Genomic DNA, 25,996 nt, shown 5'->3' with positions numbered 1-25,996 from the left:
TTTCTCTTGAAGGCAAAATTGGATTGATGGTTTAGTGTAATCTTTTGTCCTCCCTTTGTGGAACTTTCCTAATGCCAAAAGAAATTGATCTCAGGGCTCTTTCTGAGATTCCTACTTACATGAAGCCACGACATGTTTCTGTGGTAATTTTCCTCCGTGCCGGCATTACTCATTCCTTCTGGCTCAATGCTGGGCTCACTTGCACTCCAAGGACTCCCTTCTTCAAAAGAAAAATAACATGCAAGGTTTCAATGTTTGGTCTCCCTTGAGAGCATACTGGTATGGTATAGTTGTCCATGCTTTTGAATCCTAGGGCAGACTACCATGACCCAGTAGATTACAGGGCATAGCACTGACTTTGTTGGTGGAGTATTAATAGGAGCTGTTCCCTTCACCACCAGCTGAACTGGCAATTTCAAAGACATTTATGATCTCTGTTATGGTGGCTTCCATTTTGAGAGATGGGAGCAGAGAAAAAAAAGAAAAACAGAGTCAAGTCCTTGAATTGCTGAAATGAGCCAGTTATTGGTTAAGTGTGCCCAAATCCATTCCAGACTGACCAGACCTCGCAGGTGTACTTAAGTAGGGACCCCAACCCATCTGCAGTGGCCTCTCAGTGCGCTGCTGCCTCCACTGTTGCTGTGACTGCAGCTACTGCTATTGTTCCAGCAACTAGACTTTTCTATCAGAGCTATTTCAAAGATGGGTAGGTGCCTCAGAAAAACTAAGGGAATTTGGAAGCAATTATGTCCAGTTGTGGACAACTGTTGTGTCCAAACTCCTTTCTCTGGGAAAGTATGAAGGAGACATCTCTCAGCAACTCACTACTTACACTATACAACATGGTTTTCCCTTGAATCTAAAAGCTTTTATGGGTCTTTTTAATGACAAAACAATGTCTCTAGGATGGCTATTTTGACTCAGCTGGTCAGGATAATTTGATCAATTCAAATAATTAACTACAATACTTTCCCCCCCAAACTAACTGATGATAATGTTATAGCTTCAGACCTGTAGCAAAAGATGTCACAGGATTTTTTAAATTGTCTCCTTAAAAAATAAGCTGAATCTTAAGTAATGCATAAATTAGCTATTTTCAAAGGCGAGGGTGGGTGGACGTAGAAACATTTCTTATTTTAAACTTTCTTTGATTCAATGTACTCAGCTTCTATTTCAGCAGACTCGATCGATAATTTATCCACATTTGTTACTGATTTTTGAAACTACTTACCTAGAAAGGAGAGCTTTCTATTTTGCTTTTCATATAGAGATTGGATAGCAAAGGGAATGTGCTTCAACTTTTACCTAATAGTTAATGCTAGGCAGCTGGTGAGCTCTACCTGCATGCCTACTTAATCTTTTTCTTGTCCATTAAGATGCTAATCAGGGCCAATATTTTGGACTAACATATTTTGGGATTTGGAGTCTCCTTGGATCCTATAGTGACAATCTACAACTCTAATGCTTTCATTATACATAAAGTTCATTCTTCGGTGCTTAACGCATTTTATAACCATCTCCTAATTTATCTTTAGAGCATTCCCACAGAGTAGGCAAGAAGTAAATTATTCCCATGGGATAGTTAGAGAAAACAAATCCCTGAGAAGTGAAATGAAAATCGCTAATTGTCAGATCAAGACAATCTTTCCTCTCTGACATTTTGGTTGTTTTTACTGTTAAATAGAGACTTTAAAATATAGAGAGCCGACTCCAAGGGAATTTCTACGTTTGACTTAGAAGGTCCTGATCAGAAGATATGGATTTCAAAAAACTATCTCTGTCTTTAAAACGTTTTCTTTCCCGAATGTATATGCTATATCCTTGCTGCTCAAAGCGTGGTCTTTGAATCAGCAGCATCAGCTTCACCCAGGAAGCTTGTTAAAAATGTAGAATATCAGATCCCCACCCCAGATCTGCTGAATCGGAATCTGCATTTTAACAGGACTCCCAGGTGACCCACATGCACAGTACGGCTCAAGCAGCCTTGCTCTACAGGGTGACTGGTGACTCTAGAGGGTAGTATGGTTTTCTGACTGAATGAGTTGTCTAAACTATGGCTCTGCCCTCCATCTATTTATGTGTAAGAAAGTGGATTTCAGGTTGTTTCAGGACTTGAGCCCTGTCTTCCTGCCCCCCACGTCCCTGCACACCCCACTCCTCTATGTTACCTAGGTCAGTGACAGTGTCCCTGCTCTGGGACAGCTGCAGCTCCTCAGCCTCAGACTCTGAGTCCTGCCGTGATAACTTGCTGCTCTTTAAGCTGCCGACCCGGCGGATGCTGGACAAGGAACCCCCCTTCTTCACCTGGAAACTGCGGGTTCCTTTAATCTGGAGCAGGCGAGAACCTCCTATCCTGATCTTCCTGCTGGGAACTGTATTAAAAGAATAAAATAGGGCTTTTTCCCCTTTAGTTTTCCCCAGCCAGTGTTATATTCAAGCTCTCCCCAACTTGTCCCTGATCAGCCTCCTCTCTGTTGGCCTGAATAAGCAGCACTTCTGGGTAAGAGGCTCCTCCCGAGCCCTCAGTCTTGCAGGCAGGAGGGTAGGGCCCCCAGGAAGGGCTGGTGCAGCTTCTTTCTTAGACACAAAGCTCACTGGGACTGGGAACAACCTGCTCTCTTTCTGGCCCAGGGTTCACAAGCATGAGGTGCCCTTGCAGCAGCAGCAACTAGGACTGTTAGTACATTTATATCATACGATTACTCGATTCAACAGAACCACAAACCATCTGTTTTTGTTTTTCTCTTGAAATGGGACTTACAGAATTCTGAGAGCTGTCATGTAAACCCCTTCATTTTGGAATACCTTATTAAAAAATAAAAACAAGAGGTGCTTCTCTCTCCAACAGTCAGCAGTGGGTTCCGCTCTGCTCCTCAGCAAAGGCACTAAAGGATCTGTTTTCATTGGGGTGCCTGGGTGAGCATGAGTGTGAAATGGTTCCATTTTCAATGCACCTAGTGATTTCATAGCATCCTTCTCTCAGTCAAAAGGCTGGGTGAGAGGTGAGTCGAAATGTTGCAACACCCTGAGCCAACCTTACAGTCTATGTGTACCAAGAAGAACATGCATTATTCATCTTTTGTGTTCTGGAAGAAACAGTGATCAGTAAGGAAAATAAAAGGGTAAAATAAACACGCTTAAACTTGAGACCTATTTTGTTTAAAAAATCGAAAGCATTCTTATTTCATATACATACCTCCTTCCTTTTCTTTTGAAGATTCGGTATTGTCACACATTGATTTTATAAGGATGGGATAAATAAAATTTTCAGGGCTGAAAGTCCATTATCAGGAAGGGGCCAGTTTTGTAAGCTTACCTTCTTAAGGGGTGAACACAATTTCTTACTAATTATTTAAGGCATAGTTATTATTTTTAAAAGTCCCAGTCAGAAAGTTTGCATTTGTTTCTGGTTTCCCACCCACAGGAGAATTAATTATGTGACTGTGATAAAACTTGTATAACTCTTTAAAATGTTAGTTAAATGTATACTTTTAATGCCATATACAGGAGCCCAGCAGAATTTCTGGTGAACAACGTGAATGTTTAATCTCTGATTTACTCTTGTGATTGAGAAAGACTAAAATTATCACCAGTCAGCTAATAAAGGCCTCATGGAGCTCCCTGAGCACATTAAATCGAATTTCACATCTGGATGGAATTTCTTGCAACACAGTTAGATAAATTCCACAAAGACTATGAACTATAGTGCTGTATTTTAATTATAGCACAATACCCATTGTATTTTTCAATATTATTCTTAGGCTTAGTTGGGACTTTATCATATATCTGAAATAGGTCTGAAACAAAATATAATTATCATTTTTAATGACTACTAGTGCAATTTCATGTCTAAGTATTAATAGATTGGGAAGTAGAGAAAAAGATTAGAGAGACAATTCTTGCATTTTTACACAGGCACACATTAACACTTTTTGCCTGATTTTATGACGCCTTTCAGCTTACAAATGCATCAAAATGATCTCAAATTAATGTGATCTGAAAGAAATTTAATTTTGAGAACCTGTTCTACCACCAAAGATGATTAGAGACATCCTGTAGCACTGAAAAATGAGGGTTCAGAATTACGGTATTGGTTATTTACAAGGGGCACAGCAGTTAGGATTCAGATTTGGTATTGTACATGAAAAACATCGGTTGAGATTGTACAGCACTGAATTTTAGCTTTTATTGCCATGACAACAAGAACTAGTATGCAAGTGAAACAAATTCATCTAAATTGGATAAAACATCTTTCCCCGCTTTTCTTTCACCCCGCACTGTACCCATTAGCAAGTCCTGCTGGCTCTACACTCCAATATACCAACAGGACTTTAAAAGCCCCATCCCTTCTTCCTCAGAATAATGTAGCTACCTAACTGCTCTGCCTCTCTCTGACTCCCATAGCTCAAGTCATCTTTTAAATGCATAAAAACACACATTATATCACTTTTCTGGTCAAACCTTCTAACAGCTCTCTGACACACTTAAAATAGAATTTAATTTCTAAGCGTACCTACCAGACCCTGTTTGCACCTTGCATAACATTCTGACCCATTTCCTACCATGCTTCCCCCAACTCATTCCATTGCAGCCATGTTGGTCTTTTTGCCCTTCTTCAAATGCTCCAAGTTCATTCTTGCATCAGAGCCTTGTTCTCACTGCGCTCTGTTTGGAAGATTCCTTCCCCAGCCCTTTGCATGACTGGCTCCTCCATGTCACCCAGTTCTCACTCGATGTCAACTGTGGGGGCCTTCCCTGACTCATTCCCTCCCAGTCCAGGTCACAGCTTTGACCCTGATTTGTTTTTCTTTATATCAGTTATCTCCACCTAAGAGTCTGGCATTTTATATTACTCATTAGTATGTGAATAACTATTAGTTATTAACCATTGGTTAATATAAGTTAAAATATATGTGAGAAAATTTTCCTGTTCACTGCTGTATTCTAGGAACCTGTGATAGTTCCTGGCACACAGTAGGTACTCAGTACATGGTTGTTGAATGATTAGACTAGTAGGTGTATTTTGGAATACTAGTTTTAGTTTGTATTTGGGCATATTGGTAAAATGATTTGACAGACCCTGCTTGGGGATTTTAGGCATACATTTTTAGTTTTAAGGATTATTTTACTTTAGTTTTCCCTGGTAGAATCTGAATTGTCCTCCAGTTGTTTATTTCTAAAACTTACATTTTTAGGTGTTATAAAAACAAATAATATAAAATTTTAATAATCTTAGTTAGCAGGGTCCACATCATCCCCATTTTCACATTGGCTTTAGTCACTGATATCAGTTTGTCAAGTAGATTAGGAACATTTAGGAATCTTCGGGAAGATTTTTGCCAATTGATTAAGAATATTTTAGGGATATGTTTTCATTTTTATTTACAGTTTCAGTTTTCTTTTCTTCATTTATTAAACAACTTTCATATATTAACTTAGCCATTTAATGAGGAGAAAAAATACTAAGCATTTGAGTGTTTGAATATTAAAGTCTATTTATGTAAACAATCATGAAATTAAGGTGTTTTTAAAAATTAATATTTTATTTTTTAAATGGGTATAGAATTTACTCTGCTCTACTTTAGCCATGTCAGTATTAGCAATTTTTATTTGACTACTTTAAACGATAATTAGCAAAATAACTTTGAATGGAGGAAAAAGACTGCCATCTAAATTAAAATCCCTTTGGGATTTGTTTAAAACATAGAATTTTCTCATCATATGCAGGTATCCTTGTCTGTAGTCATACTCGAAAAAATATTGATTTGATACACCTTCATACTCAGAAATTGCTTAGGACTTGGCTTATCCTTCCCATAACATTATTAGCTATTAACTATTAAAATGTTGTGATATTCTGATCTTGAAATATTCAAATTTTCCCAATGTATATCCATTCCTTACAAGATTTTAAGTATTTCGTGTTTTCTATATTCCTATATAGAAATAGTCCTCTATACAGGGCTATTCCTTCTAAGAATCATTCATTCATTAAGTTACCCAATATTTATTGAATCATTGTGTTTATATGACACTAGAAAATACTTCAATGCATAAAATCATCTTTGACTCTTTTAAAAAATGTGCTAATGTTCTTTTAATTGACATTCATTAGAAAAGCATTGAAAGACAATGGAATTTTAGAAATAGCAAATCAGATAGTGAAGCTGACAGTTTAAAGAAGACTAGAAAGCAGCTTAAAACTTTGCAATCTTTAGTTCACAGTTAGGATTTTCTATGTGGGTTCTAATCTATATGTCATGATATAAAAAATAACAATACAATAGTTATTTGTTATGTACCTACTATTCACCAGGTCGTAAGTTTATGCTTTCCTTGCATCGTCTTATTTAAAGTTTTCAGCGTTGCAATGCAATAGGTGTTATTAACCCAACTTTACAGAAAAGAAAACTATGGTTAGAAGGTCAGTAACTTGGACAAAGCCACACAGTGAGTTACTATATTGCATCCATTTTAAGATGCATAACTTTTTCAAATTTTAACATATCTGAAATAAATTGAGATTTATCATTCAGTCAATGATATCTTAGGATCATTACTGCCAGCAGCAGTTATGATACCTTTGTTATTGCTTGTGTCCATGTGAACATCTAAAGCACCAGAAGCAAGATACACAGAAGGGGAGCCAGTGTCTTTTACCCCAAGGAGCCAACTGGTAGTGAGAAGTGGGAGAGTGGGTGAGATGATAAGTCAGATGTGTTTCCTGAAGAGGGACTGAAGGTAGGCTAACTTTATACAATTTGCGAGTTGGCTTAATTAGCGCAAATAACTTTACTCCTTTTATGAATCTATTTAAGAACTGATCTATCATTAACATTTTGATGGCATAAAGGACACTATCATAAAGAAAAACCTGGAAATTGAGAACTCTTCATTGAAAAATGATTAAGAAATTTGAACTCTGAATTGAAGATGGTTTAGAAAAATTTTAACCAGTTTATTTTATTTATATATTTTTTTGATTGCACAAGAAGGCTATATAATAATAAGAAGACTAAAGATCTATTTAATTAAATCTGAAAGTCCTCTTTCAATAAGAATAAAATACAAGCTAAGTAATAAGAAATTATTGTCTAAGAGTCAAATTGGGAGTGTTTTTCCTTTCTTATAATGATGGTTCATCTTACAGTTGATAGCATCGTAGACTCAGCGGGATCTGGAGAGTTGCTGAGCTGGAATTAGAAGCCCGGCCTCTCTGACTGCAGAGTAGAACCTCTAACTAGTATGGTTTCCTATGTCACTGAGCCTACACCAGCAGTATTACCTGGAGCCAGATTTTTGGGCACAAGATTTTGTAGTTAAGATCCCAGACCAAATATCTTATGAGAAACACTGAAACATGAATTAATCCTTGTTTTTCCATACCTTTCTTCTCCTCAACACCTGCATCTGATTTGAGGGTGTGGCTGCTGCTGTGGAGAGAGTCTTTTGAGTCTTCGTTTTCATCTAAAACCCCAGCAAAGCTGATCTTCCTCTCGTATCTGTGGCGGTCCAACTCAGGATCCAGACGAAGCCTGCAGCTCTCCAAGTCCTGAAATGTCAGCGAGGAGCACGTGAGTGCCGGCATCTCCCCAGCCCCGCACTGGGCTTGTGGCAAGTCTCCCTCCACTTTGAGTTACATACAACTGCACGGAAACAGCCAAATTCCTTTATCTAACGCCAATTTTAGATTGTGGCCATTGAAACCTAATCTTGAATTAAAAAATAAATAAAATCTTCCCTAACTCATAGTTTTTTCCCTTATCCTGAGATACTTTACCTTCCAATAGCATAGACCTTGTTCCAAATCTGAAACCAGCTTCTTCACCTTCTAACTCTTTGTCCACAGCTTTGGCTGCATCTTTGGCCTTTATCAGTTTATGAAATAATCATGCATTAAGTATGAATGTGATAGGTACTGTGTGATAAATAAAAAATGATTCTTTTCCTAAAGAAACTCGGAATCCCAAAATAGAAAATGACAAGGGAAACAGGTGATAAATTCCAAGACTGAAAGCTTAGAAATCAGACTAAGCTTAGGAGCTTAGAAATCAGACTTAAAACTGTGGTTGGCAAAATAATGGCCCCACCCCAAAGGTGTCCATTCCCGGGACCTGTAAAGATGTTAGTTTACATGACAACATGGACTTTGTAGATGGGATTAAGCTTAAGGACCTTAAGATGGGGATATTATTCTGTATTAGCTAAAATAGGCCCAATCTAATTTCAGGAATCCTTAAAAGTGGAGAACCTTTGTAGCCTGTGGTCAGAGGAAGATGTGACTGTGGAAGAAGGATGAGAGAGATATGTAACTGGCTTTGAAGACAGAGGAAGGGGCCACAGTCCAAGAAATGTAAGTGGCCTATAGAAGAGGAATAAAGGGCAAGCAAACAGATGCTTCCCTAGAGCCCATAAAGAAATGTAACCTGGTCAACTCCTTGGTTTCAGCCCAGTGAGACTTGTCTTGAACTTCTGACATCCAGAACTACATGATAACATGCTTGTGCTGTTGTAAATAACTAAATCTGTGGTAGTTTGTTACAGCAGAGATAGAAAATGAATACAGAGGTGATGTTGGAGTTAAGTCTTGAGGATTAAGTAAAGTTCGCTTGGTAAATAAGTGGAGAAAGGCAATTCGGGCTTAAGAAATCTCATGTGTGAGGGCCAGAGGCTCCAAACAGAATCATGCATTGGGAGAGATTCTTACTTTCTTCTAGGAGGACCTACATATAAGAGGGGTTCCATCACTCTCTGCTGATGAACAGAATGATCCCGTCCATACAGTAATGTAAGCCTTGAGTGTATAATTATCATTTTGTCTTTTTAATTTTTTTTTCAAATTTCAGAATATTATGGGGGTACAAACATTTTGGTTACATATATTGCCTTTGCACCACCCAAGCCAGAATAATGGCCAACATACACATAAAAAATTGCTCAACATTTCTAAACATCAGAGAAATGCAAATCAAAACCACAATTACTTAACTCCAGCGAGAATGGCTTTTATCAAAAAGTCCTAATATGACAAATGTTGATGTGGATGCAGAGAGACAGGAATACTCATACACTGCTGGGACTGCAAATTAGTACAACCTCTGTGGAAAGTAATATGGAGATACCTCAAAGAACTAAAAGTAGAACTACCATTTGATCTAGCAATTCCACTACTGGGCATCCACCCAAAGCGTATATAATTATTTAGTAGAAGTTTAGCCTTTGAGGTCCTGAATTGAAAATTTGACTTGTTCTGTGAATAGGGACTTGCTCATCCTAAAGATCATATTTAATTATTAATCTATGAAGCACTTTCGGAGGACATGAAAAATTGTATAAAATGCTAACTTTATTTTTATACAGTATTTTTCTAATCCTGACATCAGATTCAAATAGATACACAAAACAAAAATATTTTTAAAAACCTAGTTTGCACCAAGATTAAGATCTTATGCTTTTGGTTGTCATCAATAAAATGAAATTTTAGACTCCACATGTTTATTCTTTTTCTTTTGGATTAAGAACAGAAGTTACACTTTGATACTCAGAAAATTAAATCACTTCTAGAAAAATACAGGAACTACATAGAATCTATTTTAACATTGTCAAAAATATTCTAGGAATGTATTCCTAGAATTATAATTGCTTCCCCGAAATTAACCCCTTTCAGGAAAAGAAAATCTAATCTACTTCCCATTGTGGTAGCCAAACTTAATTAGGGAAATTTCTTAGTTGGGGACACAAAATAATAATATAATAATTCTGATTCTCAAAAGCAGTTATCCCTTCCAATTTCTTCTTTTATCTGCTTGTTAAAATCCCACCTAATCTTTCAAAACTACATTCAAATATGACTTCTTCCAAGAAGGTTCTTTGGCTCTTTCCTGTCCCTTCTTTGGCCAACCATAGCCTTCTGCTACTTTCTCAGGGCCACTCATATTTTGCTTCAGTAAATAGTTTTTTATATGTGTTAGTTCTCCTGTTACAAATATATTCATCTCTGTATCACTCCCACCCCCACCCCTGCAACCATCACACAACCTTGCTTATACTCTACTCTCAATAAATATTCATCAGTTTAATCTTGGTATATATAAACTATGTTTTGCATATGATTTTATAACTGAATCTAGCTTCTGTGTTTTGCTTCTGATTTTATAACTGAAATCTAGCAGTATATTTTTTATAACCTGATTTTTAAAAATCTCATTGGTACAGTTGGTACAGCTTGTAGTGTAATATTTCATAAAAACATCCAATATTATGCTGTTTTCTCTAATGAATGGATGCAGACACACACAGACTTCTTTACTGCCTTCTTCTTTATTATTATGAACTCATCTCTGCATTTGATGGGAATTACTGTTTTTATTCCATGGTCATTGTTTGTTGGTCTAACTAATTCAGTTGGGAAACATTTTAATAGACCAGCAGTTTTATAAACAAAATTATATTTTAAAAAATTCCTTTATTGTTCTCAAGTTTGGAAGATAATATTTAGAGAACATTTGGTTATTATGCTGTTTTAGACTATGAATCTTACAAAAATGCTGCTTTTCCCTTTTTTTAGACATAATTTATATGTATGGTTTACAAAAAGAATGAATAAAAATGCTACCAGAAGTTGTTTCTTTGGGGAAAATAAAGCACATTAATTAAGTTACATCTAGAGTTCTATCTGGGAAAAATTGTTTAGTTGGTAAAAACATATTTTTAAAAACATTTTAATAGTTTTGACATAATTTTTCCTTTTCATTTATCTCCATTCTCCACCAACTCAGTGGCTTCCTGAGTTTTCCTGACTCTAGCCATGAAATAACTGTGGTTACACAAATTAACTGTTGTTTTAATTATTGTACTTTAAGTTCTTTTGCTATCTCTTCCATATTTTGAATACAACTAGGACTTTTTTAAACTTCCATTTTGGAAATGGCCTTATGACATTTCTATCAGAAAGAATTTTTCTTGGTAGAAGTTTGTGTTCCTGATCCTTTCTCATCTCAAAGCATCAGATATCAGATCATTTATAGCTTCTAATATGATTAGTATACTATCTTATATTATTTTGTAAATAGTTACTGAGGTAGCTATTTATTTTCATAGCACTAAAACTGTTACTGAACTAATAAAGCACTCCACAGGTCTGTAAGTATCCTTGCAGCAAGTGTTTTATTAAAACTTCAGACTATTTCATTTTGGCTAACTTTATGCTTTGTTGATTCACTATATAGTACAATTTCTAAAAAAAAAAACTAGCCTTATAAAAGAGGAGATCCTGCCACATGCGACAACATGGATGAACCTTGAGGACATTTTGTTAAGTGAAATAAGCCAGTCACAAGAAAGACAAATACTACTTATATGAAATATCTAAAATAGCCAAATTCATAGAATCAAAGAGTGGAATGGTGGTTGCCAGGGGCTGAGGGGAGGGGCAGTGAGGAGTTACTAACCAACAGGCATAAAATTTCAGTCAAGCATGAGGAAAGCGCTGTAGAGATTTGCTATATAGCAATATACCTATAGTCAATGATAATGTATTATACACTTAAACACTTGTTAAGAGTATAGATCTCATGTTATGTGCTCTGACCATAATTTAAAAACAGAAAACAATTTCAAGCATTTCTGTGTTGGCAAAACAGTTCAGTAAGTTAGAATGTGGCGTGATTTTTCTTTACTATCAACTGTAGTTAGATAGCTTAAACATGAGAAAAAGCTTCTTTCCTCCTTTAGGTGATAAAGGCTGCATCCCAACACAATACATAAACCTACACTTACCAACGAAAATCTTAATGTAAGGAACAAAAAATTTCTGAGACCTAGCTAAAAGTGTTGTAGAAGTAAAAATTTTCCTCTTGTTGACTGAGTCACTGTGGGTCCTGTTTTTGCTTTGTTTCTTGGCATTTTCTACGAGTCTGCCAGTGGGTTATACAGTAACTTTTAAAAGATTTGATTGATTTTTAAAGAAATAAAATTTGTTACAATAAGGGACATTAAACTACAGCTTTATAGAATCGAAAGAGAGAACAAAAATAACCGAGTCAGTCTTTAAGATTCTTATATTTTTGTCACAATCAATCAAAATGGTAACCAATTAAAATCTGAAAAGTTAATAGCAGATATACTCTGTGCTTTCATGAAGATGTCAATGTAATGAGAATGTTGATCGGGATAACACTGGTAGAGTCCTACAGACCAGATGTTGCACTATACTGGACTGTAAACTAAACACATGTGCTGAGTGGTAGCCTTGATTTGATTTTACAGAGTAGTCTCAATATAACAGTGAAAGCGGTAATTTAGAAAATTAAAGGCCCAGGTTAATATGAAATTACATAATGGCAGGAGAAAGAACTTCCTTCCAATATCCTAATGGTACAGTTTCACAGTCCAAATATAGGTAAGTTTCTCTTAAAAACATATGTTCTACTCATAAATATCTCTAACTTTAAAATATCCATTTTATGTTCTGGGGTGTGAGGAAAAGGGCTTCCTAGAACATTGGAAACTCAGACACAGAGGTGCTGCTCAGCGACACCAGAGCGCTGACTCTTTCACCCCTCCCCTGCTCCTGCCCAGCATGGCCTTGCTTGGGGCATGGCCTCCGCATGCCTGCCAAGTTCGGTTTAAAAAGCAAGAGAGGTGGTGGATTCTAAAATTCACTTAAATGGAAGCACATAAATTGTTAGGGTAACAATTTTTCTGGGAGAGTGGTATTAGCCTTATGTAAAAGGAAAAAAAAAAAAAAGAATTTCTCTGGTTCCTCAGCTCTGGCTGCATGATGCCTGTCATGAAAGAAACACTGGAAACTCAGCATTCATTAGGGAGCTGAGGGCCAAGGAAAATCAGCCCCCAGGTGTGCAGGGGCACCACACCCTCTGGGGCAACTCCTGGCTCTAATACAATATTTGTGTCCTTGGTTAAATAAATCAGGCCCTGAGGGTACATGGTTCATGAGTGTGGTTCATGAGTGTGTACGTATATGTATATGTGAGTGGGGGGGGTGTCTTTTTTCTGTCTATACACAATTTATAAGAAATACTACAGAAATAATATATGTTTGAGGATATTTAGACACTAAACACTGAAGTCTTTCACCCATAATTTAAATGAGAGTACTCATTGGAAGCGGAAACATATTTCTATATAAATTTATGAGCAGTCAGTATCAAAAAAAAATCTGTTGATGAGTTCTGGAAAACATTAGCCATAAAACTCCTCGTACTTTGCACAGTAAAGGGACCTAAAGACTCTCAGATATTCCCAGCATAACTGACAGTGATCAATCGAACATTGTACTCAGTAGTGTTATCTTTAGTGATTTCTAGGTCAACTTTAGAGTTATTATTTTTAATAAAGAAAAGAGTATTTCTTTTTATGTATGAAAATCCCTTGGTTGAATTTTTAAATTATGTGATACAGTGGCCACTGGGCATTTTAAAAAACTGAATACTAGAAACTTAGTCACATGTCTGGCCTCTCCAAGTAGCCTGGTTGTTAACATGCGAGCTTTCACTTACCACCAGAGGCTCAGTGCGAGGTCTGGGCAGGCAAGAAAAGGTCTCCCGCAGGAAGGTGGTAATCTCCAGGAGAAGCTGGCAAGCTGCCATCTTCAAGGCAAAGGGGCAACCACATTTAGAGGGGTTCACAGTACCTATGGAACAAAAGAGTTCTTTCATAAGAAGACCAACCAGTAAAACATACAGAGAGGCACAGTTTGATGGACATAGCCACACATATATAAAATCAAATTGCATATGAGAATGTTACCTATATGTGTCCAAAATCAAATTACATGTGAAGATTTTACCTACATTAAATTTAATTGACATATTCTCTCTAGCATAATTTATACATTGCCATACACTTCTCTCTTCCTCCATTTTGTCATTCTATAAAGAATGCTTCAGTATTAAAGTATCAGACAAGCAGAACTAAATTATTTTCCTTAAAACATCATAGAGTAATAAAATGCAGCTCCAACTAAACTAGAAAGGCTTTTAATGAAAACAGAAATGGAAAGCAGTCTTGCAAGATTTCCACACTGTTATTCAGTCAGATTTAGACTATGTACATGGCAAGAAACTGGATTTGGAGTTACAAAAATCATATCAGCTCATTTTATGAGGGATGTTTGTCTTGATGTTCTGAGGGTAGTGAAGTTTCAGCTCTAGTCTAGAGTATTTGTACAACACAGATAAGATATACTTACCTGATCACACAGTTTACACAAGCTAGCCTGTTATATTAAGGCACAGCTACACTGGAAGTGTGCAAATATTTGTTTTGGTCTGAAGAATACTCATCTTTGAATTAGTAAAACATTGTCTTCACCATAGGCCAACCAGTAGATTTTGCTCTAAAGACAGATAATGGCCAAGATGACACCATAGTGACTTTTAAATTTCTTAGGATTAATTCTCGGATATGTGTCATCACAAATAACACAGAAATGTACTGATTACTTAACAGTGTTCAGATCAAAGCCATGTAGAGTTTGTCTCTCATAAAAGAAAGGAAATAGTTACCTATTTTGAATGAATCAAGTCATCAAGCAATCACAGTATCATTGCATGTCAACATTCCTAAAAATATCTCTAAAATGTTTCCTGAATGCCAGGCTTTCTTAATTGAATAGAACACATACTTCATGATTTCAGTTGACAATAGGTAGAAATTATGGTCTTTCTGAAGATAGCTAAGCTATTGTTTCCTCATGAAAACCATTATTTTCTCTCCAGAGTTAATATGTGGCTGAAGATTGCCTCTCATTAAGAATGGAAAAGACAAACTTCTGTAGAATTTCCAGACTTAAAGTTGCTTGCACCATAATTAGCTTTTAAATGCAAGATGAGCTATGTATTGACTTAGCAGTGGAGCTAAATCAGACATATCAATCTTATATTTAATGAAGGCTATATGACTAAAAATTGCCTGGATGTGCAAAACTTTAAAAAACAACAATAATGAACACTAAACATTCAGTGTCAACCTCTGGGTCTGTCCTTTTATTCTTGAGGTTATCATCCAGAGTTCCTATCAGTCCTGTAGACAATGAACTTGGTCTTTGTCCAGGCTATCTCATGGCTATCATAAGAAATATCCTGTTAGAATGCTCAAGGTTTTAGTTCTATGTGGTTTGAACATAAAAGCTAATATACCAGGCATAGCATATTGGTAAATGATACTTAGGTGGTCTAATGGAGATTCAAGTTTGTTTTGGCCTAGGAGGATGCATCCATTTAATGTTGGTTTAGCACCTCCATGTTCTTAGGGTCCTGGAAGATACAGGGTGGTTTGTGGATGCCTTCTGGCTAGATGGGTCTTATGGCAGGCCTTCACTAGCTTCTGTGATGGCTGGATAATCCTCAAGTCTTCCTCTGGAACAGACTCAATTCCATGAGGCATTCTGAGACTGTCTAGACTATCTTTGGGGCCAACTTTCATCACTATGCTGGACTAATGTGAGAATTTGGTGTTTTGTCAACAGTTAAGTCAAGAAGATTTTCTCTGATTAGACAAGATCTCAGAAGGGACAAAATGATTAAAAAATGCAAAAAAAAAAAACCTTGGTATGAAAGTGGAAAAGAAGACCTTAAGGGTTTTCTTTGATTATTATTTAGTTTTGTTCAATATTACACTCTATCCATCCTTTTGCAATTCAAGGATGCAGTAGGTTTGGCACCACCTAATGAAGGACAACACTTCGAATATCACCAGGGAGCTGGGATGTCAAACCGCAAGGGAAGGTCAAGAGGAAGAGATTTCACTATCCTCACCATATAAAGATACTAATTTCATAACCATAACTGGAATTTTATCCTCCATAAAAGGCGGTGGTACACATACACATAAGCTTGTGTGGTGTAGAACACACGTATGCACAAAATGGTGTTGGAGAAGGATATGACAGGAATCTGCCTCTACTCTTCTATGAGGAATCTCAATTCTAAATCTTATAAATAAATACAGTGCAGCAGACATTCACAGTTCTGCAGCCTCTGAGTATTTTAATATTTACATTTCATGTTAAATGCTATAATGTACTTTTTAAAATATTTCAATATTTTAGTCATTTGGAAAGCATTTCTTGTTCAATTGTATTGGGTCTGACTTTATTTCCTAGAGCAATAATAAACCACAAAGCCTGAAAAAAATCTCTTCTGGGACAGTAATTTCCCACAACTGTATTCTCTCAGAGAGGCCTACTACTAATCTTTGTATAATGGCAAGGGTTAGAGACTAAAAAGTAGTGGGTGTTCCACACTGCCTGCAGCTCCTTGACCCTGCCCATCTTCTTCTCTTTCTGTTTCTTGCCTTCTTGTGTGGCTTTATGCACATGCTTTACATCCATGCATGGGGGAAGGGGGAGAAGGTGCAGTGGAGAGACATGGGAAGGTGGTGGTAAGAATGTGAAAGAGGAAAGAGAAATATTAAGTGCTCCTAAAGCAGAGGTTCTTACAAGCAGGGGTTCTTGTAGTAAAGGGAGTCTCCTTACTGTCATCTAAAAAGTCTTCCTCCTCATCCTCCTTTCTCAGTCTCCTCTTGGTCTCCTCATCGTAAATGAGACCCAGCAGGTTGGCTGGGCTCTCACTCTCCCCATGGCACAGTTCATTCAATCGGATGCCAATTGCCTACCACAAGGAGAAAAAAGAATGAAACAGCACAAAGTATACCAGACTCTAAAATGGTCTTTCACATTACAGAGGACATAATCAACCAATTATTTCCACATAAGTGTCTCTGGATGCCATAGTGTTGTTTCCACCATATCTGCCAATATGAAAACCCAGAGATAAAAGAAATTTGCCAGTATCTCCACAGTCATTTAGTCTAAAGACTTGTAGAAACTGGAATGACACCTTTGTATACTTGTACAAATGTTTTTTCCAAAAATATTTCCATTTACTCAAAGGTTATTTATTTTATAGATCTGATACAAAGAAGTATGCAGTTGTTTTTAACGAAGGATTTTGTTGCAGTAAAAAATAAGGAGGCACAGTTCCTCCGAGTGCTTCTGATTATGCTATTTTACGGGAATGCCACCGTCATGCTAATGAGTTTGGAAGTTGGCAAGAATTCTGTTGCTGTGATTTTATTTCTATCTGCCATAATGTATGTACTTATTGGCTTCTTTTATAGACTTCGTTCCTCCTTCCATTATTCTCTATGAGTTAGTAAGAAATACTTTTCTTTTGGTAGAGCACCCAACAATGACATTAGAAATATGACTTTTAATAACTCAGCACATGGACAATATTGGCTTTTACATGGTATTCTTAGAACCAACATCCTTGTTTTTCTGAATCATCATTCACTACTTTCTGATTTTCCAAAAGGAATTTTCCACAAGAAGAGACACAAAACATTACCTCTATCTAATTCCTCTTACATGCCAACCATCTACTATATGCAACAATGAAAGAGACACAAATTTAGGGAGGAGAATCATGGAAAAAGTTAAACTCATCACTGAACTTAGGGTTTGACAGTTTGGTTACTCTGTGCTTTAGTAAGAACAAAATTCCAGCTAGCCTTTTTCTTTCTTCCTGGATCATACTTTGCAAATATTTGGAAAAATTACTAAATTCTGGGCATGTAAGAAAATATATTCACACTGGAAACCAACATACAAAGATATGATCAGAACTCTTTAAATAAAAAGACATTTTTGAATGTCTTAGATATCTGGAAACAAAGAGGTCTCATTAAAACCTGGAATTAAGAGAGGAGCTAAAATCCAGGAAGCAAAAATCATGCTGATGAGAAAGCAGTGTGGAAAGATAACGCCGGATCTGAAAATTTTAGCTGCTAACTTGAGAAGTTTTAAGCAAACGAAACAAAACATAAAAACAAAACCACCACCACAACACAAAGCTGATCCTGATGCTACTATTTTGGAGACTTCTCCAAAGGAGGAGACATACAATTTTGATCCTGGAATGGAGATCACAAACCAGATAGTGAACTTAAAGAAAAAAAAGTTTCTACATTGATCCTTCCAGGATGTTGTAACTAAGCAATTTAAGTTAAACCCACAGTTTATAAAGTTTGAAGAGTTGCTCAAAAATGATTTTGTCTAGTCTAATAATAAACGTCTAAGTAGTAATTTAGATCTCTATGTCTCATCCAAGGCTAGAAAAATGCCTTAGGGCTATGCTAATTCTTTTCCCTCATTCATCAAATATTTACTAAGTGAGGTAATTTGTTAGGTATTAAATAAAACACATAGTTGAATAAGTTGTTACAGTAGTGCACTAGTACCTTTTTTCAACGTGCCCTGGTAGATTGTAAACCCATGTACAAAAAGATCAGTGTCTGGCAAATAGGAAGGTTAGGGAGGTTGGGAGACTTGCTCAAGGTTGCTCAGCAGATGGTGAACTGTGTTCAAACACAGTGTCTGACTACCTATGCCTGTGTTCTTTCCTTTGAAGAGCTTACGGTCTATTGAGGAGGTAATAACAGACCAAAACAACTTGTTCAGTGGCAAAAGAGACTGAAAGCAGCTTATTCGTTCAGAAGATAGAGAGATTAAATTCAGTTCAGAGAATCAAAATGTCTCAAAGTCTGCACACTTTGAGGAATTAATGTTTTGGCTGATGGAGAATGAGGAGAGTAGATACTGAGATGGAGGGTCCCAAAAGATCCATGTTCATGGAAATGCACCAGATGTTCAGAGGCTGACAAGGAGGCCACTTGGTTGGAACACAATTTTGTGACAGAAAATGACGTGCAGGAAATCTAGAAAGGTAGGTTGGGAGGACCTTCCAGTTCCTGAGGTTGAACTTCACTTTGCTTTCTTAAGAAGGAGGAAAAGTAGTTTTTGAGTGGGGGGAGTAACCTGATAACTCATTCGAGGGACATCATGCTAGCTGCCCAGGAATGCAGAGAAAAGCATGTACTCTGCTTTCAAAAATTAATGTCATAACCTATTATTATTGAACACATATTAGGCGCAAAGGATTTAGATAAATATTCTTTAGGTACATTAGCTCATTTGACTTCATCATCCATAACTTTGGAATGGTTTGAGCAAAGGTCATAGAGAGGGTAGTGACTCCAGACTAAGCAATTCGGGGTTTATCCTAAGGAAAAAGGAGGGCCACTGAAGCATTGTGAGTGGGTAATAAACACAATCTAATTAGCATTTTAGCCTAATAACTCTGACAGCAGTTTGGAGAATGAGCTAGAGAGGGCAAGTCTGGAGGCTGGGAGATCGGTATGAATGTTTCGTTTTGAGTGGGCCGTGCCATAGGAACATACTTTCACTGACAGTGTGTAGGATGGATTAGATGAGGGGAGTTTATGGGGAGGAGACCAAATAGGAAAATACTTTAATCATCCAGATAAGAAGTAATGAAGATCTGACCTAATGGGCTTGCCTCAGTGATATAAAACCAATAGGGGAAGGAGGTTTGGAATGTGCTCCAAAGGTTGTCATCTGAGATGATGGTGATGTCATTAATAAGAATAGAAAGCTCAGGAGGGCTGCAGGTGGGGTGTGTTTATATGAGAAGAAGGGTTTTATTTCAGTCAGGTTGAGTTCTAGGATAGTATTAATAAGTTAAAGGCTCCAAAGTGCAGTTGCCAATGCAGGCCTGGGATCTGAACAGTGCTATGGATACAGAAGTCCGTGCTGCGCCATGCAGGTAACAGCAGAAAGCACAGGAACAGATGTAACCCTGGGGTGAATTATAAAGGAGGGAGTTACATGAGGTTCTGGGGAATGTCTACATTTATGAGGCAGGACGAGGCAGAGGACCAGGGAAGGAGAGAGAGGACTGGGCACAGAGATGCAAAAAGACTCCAGAGGATAATGGTTGTGGAAGACAAAAAAGAAGAGAAAGGTGTGGGCAGTCAGCAGTGTCAAATGCTGCACGAAAGTGAGAGGACATTTGTCCTGGAAACATCTGTTTGGGAAGTCCTTCAGTCACAATCTCCTTACAAATCTGAAATCCTCTAATGCTTAGCACTTCCTCCTTCTTGTGGGAAACCAATGGGCTTATAAACTGTGGCTGTCATTTCAGAGAGGCCTCTTAATAAAACCCTCCTTAAATGGGACAGATAATAAAAGGGGGTTGAAACATCACATCTCTCCACATTAAAGAATTTGGCCAGTTGTATGCAAAACCTACTTCTGCCCTCAAACCCACAAAAATTGGTTTTTTAAAAAGACTTTCTAGACTTTTCATGTAACCTTACATTAGACTTTTAGAAAATACTAAAGTTTTTTTGTTTTTTTTTTTACTAAAACTAGTTTAAAATGAATTTTACATTACTTTTTTTAGACTTTCTATTTAGAAAATAAAAAGGAAAAGGATAAAGAAAGGTATCTTGTCAGCAGAGGACTGAAAGCAGTGTGTTTTATACCATAAAGTTTTTAAATATTGTTTTAGATAGAAAACAAAGAGATTATCCTGAAGAGATAATAAAGTTGAAAACCCTGATGACTGGCCTAATTATCTATCACAGTGACCCCAAATCTCATTGCTTATTTAAAAGATCCCAAATTAGGTCTATCTCAGGAAAGGGAGTTATCCCCGATGTCACTAAGGTTCTGATATGTATCTGTGGGAGGACAGGAGATCAGAGGAGAGTGTATTCAGAATTCCAACAGACTGGACTGCACTGAGCTCCAAGGCCACTTGCTTGGGAGACTTCTGTGGTTCTGGAGGCTGTGGATTGGGAGGGCGCCGTGAAGAGCAGCTTTGTCATTTTCCAATGGAAGCTGCCTCCATATGGACTCTCTCAGTCTAAAGCAGACTAAAATAGTTGTACTTGTCGTTACATAAAGTTAATAAAATGAGCAGAAATATGAGAATTGGAATAACATCAGTGTAAACAGAGTACAGAGATTATCAATTGAAGATTTTAAAATGGTGGTCTACAAATTGTTGGAGTTAAAGATAATATTAGCCATTGATGGTACATTGTTATTCTTATTAAATTAAATTGATTTTTATTAAATTGGTATGTTTACGTTCCAGACTACAAATGAGATTGGCATTCTATGATAGTTGTCTTTTTTCTTCAAGTCACATGAAGGTCTGTGGGCACCTTTCCCGGAGTGATAAATTATGAATATACAAACATGTTTATAATTTATCAATTCCTGCAAATCGCCAAAAGCATTCTCATGTGTTATTTAATATTATTAATAAGGAAGAGAAGAAGCTGTCTAGCAAAACCTCTCCAAATAAAGTAACATGAGTATGAGTTATTCATAATTGCCTACCTTTTTTGTCTGAGGAGAAATAATTAAAGGGGTCAAAACATCCATCCCCTTAAAAGAACTGAACAATTGAATCAGAACACTTTACATCTTCAACTGCCCTGAGAGAGGGTGTGTTCAAAACTACCTAGTCTTCTGTAGAAAATAGGAATACATTCATCAGCAGAGAGCTGAGTTACTTTAATATGGCTTGGATAGAAAATAAAGGTGGTTGGGGATGAGGACAACCCTTCACCTGCTCTCTGTTCCCTGGTGATACAAATCTTTCATCTGATTATTTTAAGAGAAGTAAATTTGGTCTCTGCTAGAAAAGAGTCATCCCAGATTTTAGCAAGGTCACAAAATATTAACAGCATTCATGAAATGAGGTAGTTTGAAAAAATACTCACTATTTTAATAAAAATACTAAATTTGAAAGAGATAAACTGAGTTTCGCAAGTATGTTTACTTATCAGGAAAGCCTGAGCAGTAACTTGATTACTTATATTGTAACTAGAGGGGCAACCAGGTTTCTGACATTCAGGATGAGTGAGGGGATGAGGGGCTCCTGCACAACTAGTTGGAAAAAGAGCATAGAAACAAAAAATATGCCTCTGACTATCTTCCCTATCTTTCCCATGGCCTTGCTTTCACATTTCTGCCTCTAATATCTTGCTATCGTCTCTCAACCATAATATAAACAAATGCATTACAAATTATTTAAAAGGTACCACCTTTGAAGAATATGCTTATGGGCAGCCACACTTCACTCTCCACCTCCCCCACCCAGCTGTGTTTCTTCTTCCAACTTTGTGTTTTGTCCACTGTGACATATGCTTCTAAGATTTCTTATTGGCACAACTACTCACGAAGCAAATTTAGGGGAAAATTCATATTTCATAGGAAACCATATTTTATGGGAGCTCTGTACATAGGCCAAGGAAAACCTTCAAAGAGGGAAAATAAAATGTCCCCTTCACACAAAGTAACAGTAAGGCCTTAGAGCAATAATTAACCACATTATTTTGAACATCCAGGGACAGACTGCAACACTGGTGACAAGTTTTCTCCTCCCTCTGCCCCCACTGTGATAATTTTAAACTGCTTATAGCAAAACAAATAGTAATCCTTACATTAGTAACCTATTCAGCTGCTTATTCTACAACTGAGTAAATGGAGATGTAAAGAATTTATGCAACATGCACAAGTCACATTATCAGTGAAAAAAAAAACAAGTTCAGAATTTGGGTTCACTATTTTGGTTTCTAGCCTGGTAAATTACCCTCTCTAATTTATGAATCTTATTAATAAAATAATGCACAATGGAGTGATGACAGGCTTTTGATGATGGATTTTCATTCCTTCTGCTCCTACGATTACTTGTGAATCTATGTATCTCAGGATGTCCATTTCACTTACACTGCTTGCCTTGTATAAACTCTCATGCTTAATGCTATTAAATCCAAACATAATTAAATGCAAGATAAGCACAGTGGAATCACACAATAACTTGGCTCACTGACTTTAAAAAATGGATATCACGTGGAAGAAAACATGTCTTCTTACACATATAAGAAGCCTGAAAAGGGCAGTGCTAAGTTCTGATCAGCAACATTAGCATTAAGAAGGTGTTGTGCTCGATATTTATGAAACATATCTTATATGTTTTTTTTACATAAGATGTCTTTCTAAGAAAGAAAACCCAAAGGACAGCAATTAAATAGGGAATTATTAATACACTCTTGTAGACAGACTGCACACACACAATACAATTTATGCCTTTTGAATCACTTCGGCATTTCACAAAAGAGATCTAGGTAAAACTGGAGGAAGAATATCCTTAGTCGGCACATTAGTAGATATACTCAACTGAATTATTAAGAGAAATTATAACAAACTCCGGGTAATCTTTAAGGAAAGAGGAATATATGAAACTCTCTTTATGTGTATTTGGGTTTGGCTCTGTCCAAAATTGGCATGAAAAATCTCAGTCCTCTTGAATTTCTTTTTATTCCTTACATTTTTCCCCCCGTGGTAAAGAAGTTGTAATTATAAGGGCCCATTTTATTAGAGTTCCTGAAAAAGTTTCATTCGTTCAGTTTTTAATTTATTCACACACATATATATGTGTGTGCATGTGTGTGTGTGTGTGTGTGTGTGTGTGTGTGTGTGTAATTTCTAAAGGCTTTCAGGCAACTTACAGGAGGCACATCAACAAAAGAGAAAATTCCACTAAGAAATTGGAAAAAAATCATGTCTTGGAAAATATAAATTAGAATAGAAAGCCAAAACAAAGTCGTGAGTATTTAACAATTATAACCATGACTTTCACAAAGATGATTCCTGATGAATACAGCAATTAAAAGCAAAGTTTTGGAATCCAACCTGGGAAACGGAATATTGGTTCCTTGATTTACTACAAACGTAAACTTTGGCAAGTTGCTTGACCTGTATAATCTTCAGTTTTTTTAACTGTAAAAGAGAGATAGTAATGTCTCTCATAGATTTATTGGGAAGATTAAATGAGTTATTTTCCCCCCAAAGTATTTCCTTTAGTGCCTGGTACATAACAGACAATAAATTGTCTTCCAAATAAACACGATCGATCAAAAGACTTCTCCACTTCACTCAAGCACCCTCATTTTTATAGGAGAAAATCGAAAGCTCACGTCTCCCCATTGGTAGAAGAGCTTGGCTGCGTTCCACTGCAGCTTCTGGTTCCGCTTGTTGCCCACGATGGGAGACCGGCCCCTGGAAAGGCCTTTCTTGGTAATGTTCACGTGATGCCCTTTCATCCACTCTGGCCAGTTGCCACGGTTGCAGCGGTGAACAAAACGGGCACATTCCAGGAACAAGGCTGCTCTGGCCACCACGGGGGCTTCCTGAGTAGGGATGTTGAGGGAGAGAACAATGTAGGATTAATGAACGATAACTTTAAATTGGCCTTAAAGGAAATTGCTCTGTACTTTTAGTTTATTTTAATCTCCATATTTTGATTTTGTTTGATCAGATTTCCCAGAGTGGTGTCAGTATGGCTGACATAGTAGTGGAAAATCTGGAAAACAAAACCAGAGAGAAAAATTTGGATATTGAAGAGTTAGATATTTTAAGCAGGTTTCTGTGTAGTATTTGCCTTCTTCTCAGGAATCTCAAGTAATTACATTCCTCTTTCTTTGTATATTTAAGGCAGCTGGGATTTGAGTGCAAGAGTGAAAGAGATTTTAGTAAGGTTTTAAATATGAAACTTTTTTTGACCCTAAAATTTTAATATGAATCAAACAAATATTCAATTTTTATAAGTAGCCCTATTTTAACCAAGGATGCCTACAGTGATTTATACCAACAATAATCTGTTACCTATGATCATAGGAGGTACCAAGGAAGTATAATTGTGTCTTCACATTTTGGGTGTTAAGAAAAGGAAGTCCTTACTAGATTTTGGTGAGTTAGTCTTTTTTTTTTCCTTTCTATTTTGTCATGAATAACAGACTAGATTGTGCTTAAATAGGCATGGTTTCAATTTAAAATGTTTGACAAAGAAAAGATTCTCTAATTAATAAATGAAAAACAGAGCATATATTCAGAAAAATATGGCTCCATCTTGTCAAGTCAAGACATACTTGAAAAAATGAAAGAAAATACAGACTTTAGTTAATATCCAGAAGCTGGTAAGAATCAGAAACTTTACTGAAATCTTTAAAAGCTAAAAAAAAAAAGTTAAGGGAAGAAAGGATGTGAAGTTTCTCACAGAAGGTCAATAGGTCATAAGAAAAATATATATCAACTATTAATGTGCATTTTGACTTGCGTTAGATTTTAAAAAATACATCACGATATTATCCAACATCTTAGGATTACCTAATAAACACAGGTCACTCAGTAACCACAGACTTTCACTGAAACAATTTTCATCATTTTCAGCAATAGTATTCTTAACAATGCATTGAACCATAATGTTAAATATAGGGGTTAATACAGAGTATCAATTGTGTGCCAGCTAACTTTTATGAATTATAATGCAGAAGAACCATGTGTTCTAGAAATAATATCCTCATTTTAAGATTTAAAAAATGGGATATAATTTGTTCACTATCATACAGCTGGAAAGGGGTAGATACAGGATTCAACCCAGGTCTACTGATGCACAGGCCTCGGCTAGTTCTTCTTTAGTATTTATATTTGTCTTAATTTATACTCATATAAATCTCATTAAAAGATAATTTGTAGAATGCAAGTAAAAATTAACTACTTATTAATAAAAGTGGGATATTAGTCCCATGTAATATTATTTTCTAAAATATATAAGCACACCATTTTCCCATTTAAAATCTATTACAGTTTCCATCCATCTCATCATATAATGAATAAACATATACAACCTTTGTGATTTGGCTCATCTCCCTTTCTATCCCCATCTCAAGTGCTCTGATCCAATTACATTAAACTAGTTGCAGTTTCCCAAATATGACATCTTATACCTTGCCATATGCCATTCCCTTGACTTGCAGAGTCTTTAAATTCCTTTTCCATCCAGAAAATTCCCACTTTTGAGATTCAGTTTAGTTACTTCCTCTGAGAAGTCTTCCTAAATTTCTTCCCTGTACAAGCACCATTGGCCACTTCCTATTTTTGAGTACCACAGTATCTCAAATACACTGGATGATTCAAGTAAATTAGCCCCTTGAGCATTTCCTCATCACCTATGTCTGAAATGCAGCCCTCAAAAATTCCAATAAGTGTCCATCAATACATGAGTGGATTAATAAAATGTGGTATATGTATACC

General features: G+C 36.6%; 1 protein-coding gene across 1 annotated transcript in view; it reads right to left on the bottom strand.

Moving 5' to 3' along the window:
• Positions 1–25,996, bottom strand: part of UNC80 (unc-80 homolog (C. elegans)) — a 242,259-nt gene that overhangs the window by 134,196 nt on the left and 82,067 nt on the right. Inside the window, 5 exon segments of the mRNA XM_012661211.1 lie at positions 120–220; positions 7,387–7,552; positions 13,521–13,654; positions 16,499–16,634; positions 23,881–24,093. Coding sequence (XP_012516665.1) covers positions 120–220; positions 7,387–7,552; positions 13,521–13,654; positions 16,499–16,634; positions 23,881–24,093 — 750 coding nt within the window.

Source organism: Propithecus coquereli, unplaced genomic scaffold (assembly GCF_000956105.1).
Source record: "Propithecus coquereli isolate 6110/MARCELLA unplaced genomic scaffold, Pcoq_1.0 Scaffold70, whole genome shotgun sequence".
NCBI classification, from domain to species: domain Eukaryota; kingdom Metazoa; phylum Chordata; class Mammalia; order Primates; family Indriidae; genus Propithecus; species Propithecus coquereli.
Note: the sequence above shows the minus strand (reverse complement) of the source record. Positions and strands in the feature narration are given on the sequence as shown.